This window comes from Pyrus communis, chromosome 12, assembly GCF_963583255.1.
Source record: "Pyrus communis chromosome 12, drPyrComm1.1, whole genome shotgun sequence".
Classification (NCBI taxonomy): domain Eukaryota; kingdom Viridiplantae; phylum Streptophyta; class Magnoliopsida; order Rosales; family Rosaceae; genus Pyrus; species Pyrus communis.
In genome coordinates, this window is record NC_084814.1 from 4,457,539 (window position 1) to 4,470,355 (window position 12,817).

Below are 12,817 nucleotides of genomic sequence, written 5' to 3' on the forward strand. Positions count from 1 at the left end.
TTTGGTTTTCCGGGGAGTGTGAGTGAGTAGGATACAGGATGCATAAGGAGATGGTAAAAGATTCAGTTTTGTGATTTTAAGTCTTCATTTTAATTGGCACAATGCTGAGATTCTTGACATACACGTATCAAATACGAATCAAAAGTATATGTTATTTATTAGCCTTTTACTACAAATGTTTGCGAGGCTTGGGGTAATTTTGTTGACAGTGTCACATTGCTCACACCAAAAAGTCGTTGCTATTATCTTAATGTACAAGTCTTATTTATTTATTTTTACTTTCTTTGTTTCTTTTTGGCAGATGATTTTATACCTTGCAGAAGCACATCGGCACTTTGGTTGTACTGAAATATTCAAGGAGCCATCAAAGTTTGCTTTGTCTGACTATTATGAAGATCATTATGTTGTGCCTTACCAACGGATTGTATTAGTGACTAATAAGCGAGTCATGCTGCTTCAGGTTAGTCAAGTGGTCTTGCAATAGTCGTATTGTGCCCAATGTTTTTTTAAAGCTTGACATTCAATCTTTTTTCTTTGCTTCCTAGTGTTTGGCTCCAGATAAAATGGATAAGAAACCTTGCAAGATTATGTGGGATGTACCTTGGGAAGAGCTCATGGCTATGGAGTTGGCAAAAGCAGGCTGCAATCAACCATCTCACTTGATCCTCCACCTTAAAAATTTTAGGAGATCGGAAAATTTTGTTCGGGTGATAAAGTGCATTGTTGAAGAAGTTCCGGGAAATGAACCCCAAGCTGTTAGGATCTGTTCCGTAGTGCGTAAGATGTGGAAAGCATATCAGTCGGACATGAAAAGCCTAATGCTGAAGGTTAATACTGTACCTGAAGATTAGTTCTTTTAAGAGGTAACATATACATAATTCTAATATGATTCACCATTCTCAGGTTCCATCAAGCCAGCGACATGTGTATTTTTCCTGGTCTGAAGCTGATGGGAGAGAGCACCGTATACAGAACAAGGCAATTACTAGGCTGAGAGAGCTCCCATCATACAATTCTGCATTGAATGATAGATTTGTTAAACACAACATCAACTTTTCTAAGATTTGGAGCAGCGAACAAGAATCCAGAAGTCGATGCATGTTGTGCAGAAAACAGGTGATTTATTGTTCACGTTACCTTGTTTCCATTTTTAGTACTTTTCTTGTTATCTGGTCAAGATTTGGCAGCTTATGGTTTTGTAGTCTCAGATGAATAACTGTTTTATATATTTAGGTTCCCGAAGATGATGTAATATGTAGCATTTGGAGACCCATCTGTCCTGACGGGTAATTATGATTGATTTTCTACTTTCTATTTTTCTTGAAAACATTAATGTTCATTTCATTTTATATTTTGGTCTCTGACTTCAAATGCATCTTTCTATGTATCAATCAAAGAGCCTATAATTCACGTGAATGCTCTATTGCATCAGTTAGAGGCGCTGTTTCTTTTTCTTTTTTTCCTAAAATATTTATCTGCAATGTTGACATTTACTGTAAAAAAAAAAAACCCCAAATTTCTACCAAGACATGATTAGCTAGGATACTTTTAAAGGCTCTTTGTCCCGCTGGCATGTTGAAAAGAGCTGTTCCTAGACGTTTCTCTAGCTGAGCTAAAAGCTTATGGTATATCACTGGTTTAATGCCCTACGCCTAGGGCTCCACCCTACTCTCCCCCAATCAAAGGAGAAAAAGTTGAGAAAAGACGAAAGGGGCCATATATGGTTCTCTTTAGCCTTTTATATAATGTGATTTACAAAAAAGAAAAACATGTCTCAAGTGTTTCTGCTAGGATGAAAGTCTTTTTTTATACCCCATATTCTAATGAAAGTAGAACCGTGCTTCAATTCATTTACTAGTTCAACATTTCAGTCTCCTGAAATTATGCATTTCACTACCAGATGCTACTAACTTGCTCGTTGTCATTGTGAAAATTGATGAGTGGTTTTTTTATTTTCAGCTATGTCTCGATTGGTGATATTGCTCACATTGGCAGCCATCCTCCAAACGTTGCTGCTGTTTATTGCAAGATTGACAGATTGTTTGCACTTCCAGTTGGTTATGACTTGGTAAGAAGTTATAGTCACTAGTAGACTTACATCCTAGTTAGGTTAGTCTATGAGGATTAATAGAAATTTTTGGGTCGCATCTTTTTTTTATTTTTTGTTATATCTGTGGTTTCCCTTAATGGCATGCCTCTCAATATGCTCCTGAAAAATGGTGACGAATTGTTGAAACAGAGTGTTTTCTTGTTCCTTCATACAAATTGTAGCTATTGATGATCAACTTAATCATCATCAGGATTCAGGAGAAAGCTGTATGTTTTCTTTTCATATATAAGGCAGATCACGTGTGGAATAGTCGAGAGCGTTTCATTTTTATTACATAATAACGATTGGAATGAAAGTAGGGGATATTGGAATCGTCATCATAAACCATTCACTCATTTTCAAACTGCTTTTAAACCTTGTAATCTTGATCTGGCTCATGGTTAAGTTTGCGATTTTTGTTCATATATTAATAACCTTCCTTTGTTCATAAATTGATAACCTCCATACGTACATATGCAGGTATGGAGGAACTGCCTGGAGGACTATGCAGCACCGGTATCAATTTGGCATCCTCGGGCTCCAGAGGGATATGTGTCTCCCGGATGCATTGCTGTGCCTAGTTTTATTGAGCCAGAACTTGATATAGCGTATTGTGTGGCTGAATCACTTGCTGAAGAGGCGGAATTCGAAGGGCAAAGGGTTTGGTCTGCTCCAGATTCGTACCCCTGGGCGTGTCACATTTATCAAGTCCAAAGCGACGCGCTTCACCTTGTGGCTCTAAGGCAAACCAAGGAAGAATCTGGCTGGAAACCTATGAGGGTTATTAACGATCCTCGGCCTCTATTGGAATCACTAGAAGAGAACTGAAATGTGAGTTTATATTGTAAAGGCCTTTTCCAGATTTTGCTGGTTAGAAAAGGGCTCTATCATGCTTCAAAAATTCCGTCCTTGTACAGTGCTTGCTGTAGAGCATATCGTCTCTCGTATAGCGTTGGATGCAATTTGTATCACCATTGTTGATGTTTTGCTCAAGGTGCTAATTATAGATCAACAGATTGTGTGTGTAATTTCATTGTGGTAATTAGAATCATCACCTGGGAACCGAATATTGTGCGCCTGCGATTGGATTCTGGTGAGTCAAATGAAAAATTTATACCTATATGCAGGTCTGGGCTCTGGCCTGACCCTTTCTTCTCTGCTTATTTGTCAAGTGAATGAGCAATTCTCTCGCTATACAAAAACGAATGTGGGAGGATAAACTATCAATTTAGACCTGTCGCGTAATGTGGTTTTACAATAGTACATGTGTTCAAAGACCTATTGCTACAGGGACGGCCAGTAAAACGCAGTTTAAAATCCTGCACAAACACCTGCTCCATTTCCTCACATTTTGTCTTTGATATAAACCAAAATCCTTTTTTTTTTTTTTTTTTTGTGTACAGTTGGAGGTGAATTCTTGTTGTTCGATGATTTATCAAAAAACTAGTTAGAGAATTCCATCTTGACTTAGCTTTCTGGTAAATCATCGACGCGATTAGAGCTTGATTATATGTAAAAGTTGATTCTCAAGACCAAGCTTCTTAGTATTGAAGATGAATTTTAGTTGGTTTGCGATTTATCAAAGGGAATTGTTATTAGCACTCAAAAAATCTCATTCCACACTCCTCACAAGTGTATTTTTCTTTCTATTATAGAGAATTTGAAGTGCAAAATGAGATTTTTGAAGTGCTAATAACAATTCTCTTATCAAAATTATTAAAATAATGTATCTTTGGTATTCTTGTAGTTCACTTATCTAACTAGAGCTCGATTTTTCAGGAAGCTATGACCAAACCATGAGAAGATCTCAACTGCGTACTAAACTCTGATTCAATACATGTATTTGAAATTAATTTTGCAAAAAAAGATCAATGAGGGGTTAGACTGATTCTATTAATAAAAGATACAAACTAATTATACATATTGTTTCGAAAGTGATCCATAAAAAATGGTCAATGAGGGATTGAGTTGATGGAGCATGTTAATTTCTTTTAGGTTGTGTAAGTTGGGCTATGTTAACAAACAAAATTATTAAGGGTATGATTAGTATTTTAAAACATTGTTTCCATGTTTTTTGGTTGGACTTTAGGTATTTTTGTGTTTTTACTCTTCTTGAAATGTATAAAAACTAGTAAAGTTACTCAAAATATTGTGTATATTTTTATCTCTATATGTAAGGCTCCCTTCTTATAGTTTTGGTTTTTTATTGCAAGTTAATTTGTTGCATGATTCCCGACAAAGGCATGAAAGATCTTTTTGTGTTTGTTTGTTTCTTTTCAAGTCGGCATTTTAATTATTCGACTATTTTCAAGTCCTGTGACAAAAAAAAAAAAAAATAGTTCTGTAGTTTATAAGGCTTAGTGTCTTTACACTATATATGTTGCAAGTGACACTCAAGGGAGAGAGGCTAAAAGCGGTTTCAAATAATAGAAAGTGTGTCTATAAGAGTTAGAAACTCTAAAGATGATAGTCAGAGAGAGGTCGAAATATCTCTTAGTCTTTTCAGTTCTCGAAAGGATGGACTGCCGTAATAAAGTCACTAGCTAGTCTTTTTTTTAGTAAAGAGAAGCCCTAATATATGGGAAAATTGTCCTTTTTTTTATTCTTTCTTTCTGCTCATTGTTTACACTTGGTTGTGAATTTTCAACCAATTGCCTATTAGTTATCAAGTCCCTTTTGGATTTCAGTTTCATTGTAATTTGTTGGGGTTCTCCTCATGAATTGAGACATAGGTGAATCGGATATGAGAAGTGAGAACATCGAACAGTAAGGTTTTCATAACCTCCACAAGTATAAGATTCTTTAGACTAAGTGCAAAATGCCTTGGCGATTGAAAACTATTATTGAGGACATTAGATTACTTTCCAAACCTTGGCTCGTGTCTTCCAAAAGGGGAATTTTTTTTGTTGATGTCGTTAGAACACTCCATTAATGACACTCCATTCATAATACTTATATTTGGAATGTTTCCAGATCCATTTAGTTTGATTTCATCTTACACCATTACCATCACTTCCGATCTCACCTCTATATTATAGTATATTAAATTAAACGGATCTTAAAAGGTACCCATTAACAACCCAATAAATTAATTTACTACCTTGAGTTTGGAGCATTTCAGATATTATTATGAATAGCCAATAAAGTAAATGTTTCTCATCAAAACTTCAGTCGGTATATGAAAACACACGCAACATGTAGATGTTATTTTGGTTAATTTCAAACACAGATATTATTTTGGTATATGAAAACACACGCAACTAGATATACGACTCCCATCTATCATCCATGCAACGCGGCATTGGTCGAAGAAAAGCCAAAAATCCTGGAATGGGGACATCTTCTCATCACGGGGTTGCCGGTGGTGCGAATAGGATGGGAATGGTCGCAGTGACGGATCCAGGATTTCAAGATCGGGAGGTCGCAAGATAAAAGTTCAAAAAAAAAAAAAAATATTAGACTAGTTTGATTCCATATCACTATTTTTTATTAAATTGGTTCATTAAATAATCAAAATTAATCAATCACATCAAGTGGCTAGTGGTAAGGGCGCAGATTTCGGCTCTCAAAATACAAAAAACAAGGAGGTCCCGAGTTCGAGGCTCTAAGTTGGTGAGTTTGCTTGATTGTGGCCAAGAGAAAACTGAAATGTCTCTATGAGTCTTCTAGGCCCTTAGAAGGAATGGATAATCGTGGCTTGTCACTAGTTGTCCCGCTTTCAAAAAATAAATAAATAAATAAATAAAGATTAATCTCAAGGGTAATAAAACCAACAAATTCTCCTCAACAACATAACACATCAATTAATGACTTTACAAAGATGAAATTTGTTAATGTAACATATATATTACAATTGGGAGTTGAGACTAGAGTCTAGGATTACAAAACTTAAATGAATTTGGAAGAAATAAAATTAGGCAGTTAGAGGTGATGGAATGAGATGGATAATCGTGGCTTGTCACTAGTTGTCCCGCTTTCAAAAAAAAAAAAAATAAATAAATAAAGATTAATCTCAAGGGTAATAAAACCAACAAATTCTCCTCAGCAACATAACACATCAATTAATGACTTTACAAAGATGAAATTTGTTAATGTAACATATATATTACAATTGGGAGTTGAGACTAGAGTCTAGGATTACAAAACTTAAATGAATTTGGAAGAAATAAAATTAGGCAGTTAGAGGTGGTGGAATGGGAAATGGTGCTGGGGGATGGGGTAACTTGAATTTAAAGTTGAGAGGTTGCGATGATTTGGAGGATTAAAATAAAAATTAGAAACCTCTTCTTCTTCGTTATAAGCACTACTGCATGCACATCCATGAAAGCAACAAGCTTCTTCACTGCACCTGCTTAAATTGTTGAAGAGTCCCGAAAGTCGATTACAAGTGTTTCTTCGAACTTCCGAAAAGTTTCGGGACCTCCCGGGACAAATCGATTGGGCGAGGGAGGCGTGCGCGAGCCGCCAGAACTTTCCTAAAAACAATAAAAAATGCGGAGTCGTTGAAGCGACTAAGTTTGAATACTCCAGAGTTCAGGGCTTAATGGAAAGACATCAAATCCAAGACAAGTGAAAGCAGCAAAGACTTTGTTAACCGCATGCTCAATTGATAATGCCATCCCCAGCACTACTACTTCTCTCTTATCCTAAATCAACCAAAGCCCAGAAAACCCCCCCTTCTTTTTTTTATATTTTAGTTGAGCGATATTGTCCCCCGCTGTCATGTAAGGGCATCATTTTTCTTCATCACTGTGGTAGAGGGCCATCTGCTAGCCAAGAAAACTTATAATTCCTGAAATATTTTCTGATCCACGAAAATGCGGTGTCATCTAACACACATAGACCAAACACAACTCTAACACAACCCTAGCTAGCTTGTTTGTGGGGTTTTCTCTACACTGTTCAAAACAAAACCACCCAATGCTTATCACACCAAATTATAGATATAGGCCCGACGTTTCGTTTCTTTTTTCACAGATAAACAAGCATTTGAAAGAAAAAAAGAATAGAAAACCTACAGATATTCGATAATGCTACCCAATGTTTTAAAAGGCTAACGTGAAGGCGTTTATGGATAATTCCGCCTAGGTGAAAGTCTTGAGGCTTAAGGCGAAGGTTTAAGGGACTTAAATAATTGGGAAATGTTGTGGGTATAATTGGGGACAGTTGTGGGTTACTTAAAAAATAAAAAAACATGGGACTATTGTGGGTTATAAAAAAAAATAAACTTGACAAAAATAACATTGTTTTAGGCCAAGTCATTTAAAAAAAATTAAATAATTGTCTAAAACGACATTGTTTTAGACCAAGTCTTTAGAAAAAGAAAAAAAAAAATCTTCTTCACAATCATCTTCTTCCCGAAGATGCCGTCGCACTATTACAGTTAACCAGAGGATAGAGCCCTTCAACTTCAATTTGAAATCGCTAATGGATCTGGGAATGCCCAGTCAACCTTGAACAAATGGTGTAAATCCGAAGCTGTGTAGGCACACCTCAGATTTTTTTTTTTCCTGAACAAATGGTATTATATACACGAGCGTGAGAATGAGCTTAACCTCACAAATGGTGTAAATCCGAAGCTGTGTAGGCACACCTCAGATTTTTTTTTTTTTCCTGAACAAATGGTATTATATACACGAGCGTGAGAATGAGCTTAACCTCACAATGACCTATAAAAAATATGGTTTAATTTTGAATTTGGCAAGAATCGAACTTAAGACCTCTCACTTACAAAAGAAGAAGAATACCGCTAGACTGTGGTACTAAGTGACCGCTTGATGCTAGCAATTATATTCTAGATCTTTAGAAGAGTGGTATGGAGCCGTATTTCATTATTAACGTACAATGAAAAGCTTAAAACATGCACAACCAAAACCATACAACAGGTCATAAACAGTTTGACGCGCTCAGGCAATTACATTCTAGACTAGGGAATCAATTGAAACAAAAGCTTCAGTTCCCTCACTTCACGCGGGTTTAACGGTAAATGAACAAAACTTTAGATGCAAAACATGGAAAATGACAGATTTTGGTCCAAAAATATCAGACGAGATGAATCATCAGTTGAAGATATTTTCATCTTTAGAGAGAGGAGCTCAAGATATATCAAAATATCACAAATGCTAGCTCAAGATATTTTAATTACATAAGAATATCCAACCAGGATTCCTGCATGAATGCTTGCAGCTTCAAGTGTGTTAAGCATACTAAAATATCTATAATCTATCCAAATCTTATGACTAATATACCCTTGAAAGTTGTTCCATAAGTCAAGGCCAAAAACACAGGAGAAACAAAACCAGTACAAATTAAAGGTGGTTCAAAATTTTTAATTAGTTTTAAAATTTTCACCAGAAAATTGTAGCAATAGTTCTTTAATTGAATTAGAGCAATACTCCTTTAATTTCAACCCAATTGGAGTGTTGGTCATTTAATTCATCAAAATGTGATGCTATGGTCATTTTCGTCAACTTGGTTAGAACTTCCATTAAAACGACTCATGGTTGAAGGACCATTACTACAATTGGATTAAAGTTAAGAGATCATTTCACTAATTAGGTTAAAGTTGAGGAACCACTCCAATTGAATTAAAGTTAAGGACAATTTTCACTTTTGTTTTCTATATTTCTTCCTTGATTTGGCCTCACGTGCATAGCACGTGACTCATTCATTTTGACAGAAGTTCTGACGAAGTTGATGAAAAGATCATAGCTGCATGTTTTTATAAGTTAAGAGACAAATAATTATGAATTTTTAGTTAAAACATCATTGCTCTAATTTAATTAACTTTGAGAAGACGATTGCTACAATTTGCTTCCAACGTAAACGCCAAAGTTCCTTGTAACCTAAAAGGAAATTCACATTTTCCTGGAAATTGTAAGAATGGAAATTGTATGGAGAAAATGACTTTGAAAAAGTGGCCTGAGTGAAACCAACAAATAAAATAAAATAAAATAAAATATGAGCTGAGCTGCTTTGATCTCTGGCACTTTTTCTCTTTTCAACTGGACCCCACCAAACCTGCCATTCCTCAAGACGGAATTTATTTTTATAAATAAGGACGCAACCCCTTCTTCCATCTCTCTTCCCTCTCTTCCATTCAAAAACCCAAAACACACTTCAGAAAATACAATGACGTTAACTCTCCGTTCTTCAACTTCGTTAGTCAAATCAAGCCATCATATGCTTTGCGCAAATCAAGCCATCATGCCGTCTCCGGGCAAAGAGTTCAATGCAAGAAACACGGCTCTTGCACGAGAACAACTTAATGACCATCTCTGATGGAAGGAGAGAGTTGCTTCATGCACTACCCAATATTGCTCACACCAGCACTGACAACAAGGTGCCTGTTTACGTGATGCTTCCGCTAGACACGGTTAGTCACAGAGGGCATTTGAATAAGCCGAGAGCAATGAATGCAAGTTTGGTGGCCCTGAAGCAAGCAGGGGTTGAAGGAGTTGTGGTGGATGTATGGTGGGGATTGGTGGAGGAGGACGGACCTTCCAAGTACAACTGGTTATGCCGAGATTGTGCAGATGGTGCAAAAGCATGGCATGAAGATCCAAGTCGTCATGTCTTTTCATCAGTGCGGAGGAAATGTTGGAGACTCATGCAGGTGTGTTTGGTGGTTCTAATTGCAGTATATTATGTTTAATGTTCTCTATAACTTACACAACACAAACAGCCATGTTATTGGCTTTTTAATGGAACATGCTTAACATAAAAGTGCTTATGAGCAGAAAGTGCTTTCTATGTTTTTGCCCAGAGTTTGATCTAACTCCGCCAAGTGTGGATTTATGCAGCGATTCACTAATTAAAGCACAAATTTTATGAATTTTCAGCATTCCTTTACCTCCATGGGTGCTTGAAGAAGTCAGCAAGAACCCTGACCTTGTTTACACAGACAAATCAGGCAGGGGGCATCCTGAGTACATATCCTTGCGATGTGATTCATTGCCTGTTCTCGGAGGAAGAACTCCATTCAGGTCTACACCGATTACATGAGGAGCTTCCACGACAGATTCATTGACTACTTGGGCGACGTTATTGTGGTAATTATCTGCAGCAAACATGTTATAACTCAGCTTTATGCTATTATTTTTGTAGTAGGAATTCAAAAGTTCAAACAACTAGACATAAAGAGACCTTTGCCAGTGTCCGACCGGAAAAATAAAAAAGATTTTCAAACAGTGGAAAACTAATTTGGGCTAGGACAAGCTGGCATCATTCGACGAATGTCAACATCCGTCTCAAATTACAAGGGACTTGTTTCAAAGTTGGAAACTCAATTCCAATTACTTGTACAGGAAATTCAAGTAGGCATGGGTCCTTGTGGGGAGCTCAGATATCCAGCTTATCCAGAAAGTAACGAACTTGGAGGTTTCCTGGAATCGGGGAATTCCAATGTTATGACAAGGTAATTATTCTGAACAGAAGCCATTTTTCCAGTTCTGCTGACCAATTCATTGACCCTAAACCGAATCACATCATATTTCGATAATTTTTTTTTGTGATATTCGTTATTCCTAAACAAGTTTTTATTTCATGCAGTACATGAGAGCTTCCTTGGAAGCATCAGCAGAGGCACTGGGGAAGAGAGATTGGGGAAGAAGTGGACCCCATGACTCCGGCCAGTACAATCAATTTCCTGAAGACACCGGATTTTTCAAAAGAGATGGAACATGGAACATTGAGAACGGACAATTCTTCCTGGAATGGTACTCCGGAAAGCTACTAAGACACGGAGATAGAATATTGTCAGCTGCGAAAGGAGTATTCCAAGGATCTGGAACTAAACTATCCGGAAAGATTGCTGGGATTCACTGGCACTACGGATCAAGATCACATGCGGCTGAATTAACTGCAGGCTGCTACTACTACACTAGACACAGAGATGGTTACGTGCCGACAGCCAGGATGTTCAGCAAAAACATGGTTGTATTAAACTTCACCTGCATGGAAATGAAAGATAGAGTACAGCCTGAACATGCAAATTGCTCACCAGAAGGTCTAGTGAGGCAGGTAAAGATGGCGACCAAGAGTGCTGGAATTGACCTGGCAGGAGAAAATGCCCTGGAGAGGTATGACACTCGTGCGTTTGCACAAGTTTTAGCAACAAGCAGATCAGATTCTGGCAATGCACTAAATGCATTTACATATCTCCGAATGAACAAGAGATTGTTCGAGGGGGATAACTGGAGGAACATGGTTGAATTTGTGAGAAGCGACCTTTTTGTTCGTTTTATCAAAGAGAAAGGCGAGAAAACCAAGGAAACTGTTCTTGTGTAAAGATGCTAGAAATTATTTGTTTCATTATTTTGTTCCATCACAAGCTTTTGTAATGTGTGATCTCACCTATACGATGGTTCAGTTTTTTTAAATCGGATGAAATATATGGTGGAAACCTCTTGATGGTCGTGTCCTGGCTGCTTCGACTAGAATGCACCTTCATTGTGAAGCAATTTGGTTTTGACAGTCAAAGTTTTATGGAATTAAGCTCTAATCCAACCTTTGATTTATGGAAAAGTTATGTCGGGATGCTAACTCTTTAACTAATTTTTTTGGTAAATCAACGACCGACTAGAGTTTACCTCCAAATCTGCGGCCAGGTACTAGATACTCACAACTCAGGTGTTTTCAATGTTTGTTTCAATCCTCAAATAGCATCCTTTGAAAGAAAAAAAAAAAATAAATAATAACCAAAGGCAAAAGTAATATATCCGTTAAATCTTGATGTTAAGTTTGTACAACCTTTCTACTTTAAAAATTATTTTCTTTTATTTTACTCTAATTTTTTATAAAATTGTTATCACATACTTACAAATTTAATTTACAATTGTCTAGATGTGCATAAATGAGGATAATTAGATTGACTTTTAAGGTTGTTAATTAGGACATAGGCTACTTGTGAGAGATTTTAAGTTCGATTCTCTCAAAACGTGAATTTGAACCATATTATTGCTAACCTATTATGAGCCTAACCTCATCCTCTCCCCTTAATGTAGACAATAGTGTTTATTGAAAGAAAAAAAATGATAACCTAGCATGTATATTTGTTATCAAACTTGACTGATATCCACATATGTGTACTAATTGAAGTCAAGGATTGACCACATTAAGAATTATTATATTTGGTACTAGTTAGGTTTTTTTTAACATATCAAGATCCACTATTCATGCATTTTCATTCTCAAATTTTTTTTCTTTCTTTAAACATTAATTATTTAATTTTTAATTTTTTTTTGGGTCAAACAATAGATTTTGTTAGATTAGATATTAAATTAGCTACCAATAGATGCTAAACCCACACCGTCATGTAAGAATTCAACACTTTTTCACCAATGTGGTAAATGACCACTTGCTTAATTCTTTAATTTTTTAGTCAGCATATTAAGTTTCATACATCAATCACTATTACAATAATTATTGACCTTCTTAAATTATGGTAATATATATAGTAGATTCTGATTAAATTTCAAATGTATCTTTCCTGGTATATATCACTGATATTTTTGGACTACTTATATATATCGTTTTTATATGCTCATGTATTTCAGATTTGATATAAACCAAAATCCTTTTTTTTTTTTTTTTTTTTGTGGCAGTTGGAGGTGAATTCTTGTCGTTCGATGATTTATCAAAAAACTAGTTAGAGACTTTCCATCTCGACTTAGCTTTCTGGTAAATCATGGATGCAATCAGAGCTTGATTCCGTGTATAAGTTACCGA

The 12,817-nt window shown here is 36.2% G+C and overlaps 1 protein-coding gene and 1 pseudogene across 1 annotated transcript in view; both read left to right on the forward strand.

Moving 5' to 3' along the window:
- Nucleotides 1-3,344, forward strand: part of LOC137710397 (uncharacterized) — a 38,891-nt gene extending 35,547 nt beyond the window's left edge. Inside the window, exons 59-64 of the mRNA XM_068449400.1 lie at nucleotides 302-460; nucleotides 546-827; nucleotides 904-1,116; nucleotides 1,234-1,286; nucleotides 1,960-2,068; nucleotides 2,570-3,344. Of these exons, the coding sequence (XP_068305501.1) occupies nucleotides 302-460; nucleotides 546-827; nucleotides 904-1,116; nucleotides 1,234-1,286; nucleotides 1,960-2,068; nucleotides 2,570-2,917 (1,164 nt within the window). The 3' untranslated portion in view covers nucleotides 2,918-3,344. The remainder of the gene's footprint in view (nucleotides 1-301; nucleotides 461-545; nucleotides 828-903; nucleotides 1,117-1,233; nucleotides 1,287-1,959; nucleotides 2,069-2,569) is intronic.
- A 2,033-nt stretch (nucleotides 3,345-5,377) lies between these two features.
- LOC137709939 (beta-amylase 3, chloroplastic-like) lies at nucleotides 5,378-11,377 on the forward strand (annotated as a pseudogene).
- The last annotated feature ends 1,440 nt before the right edge of the window (nucleotides 11,378-12,817 follow it).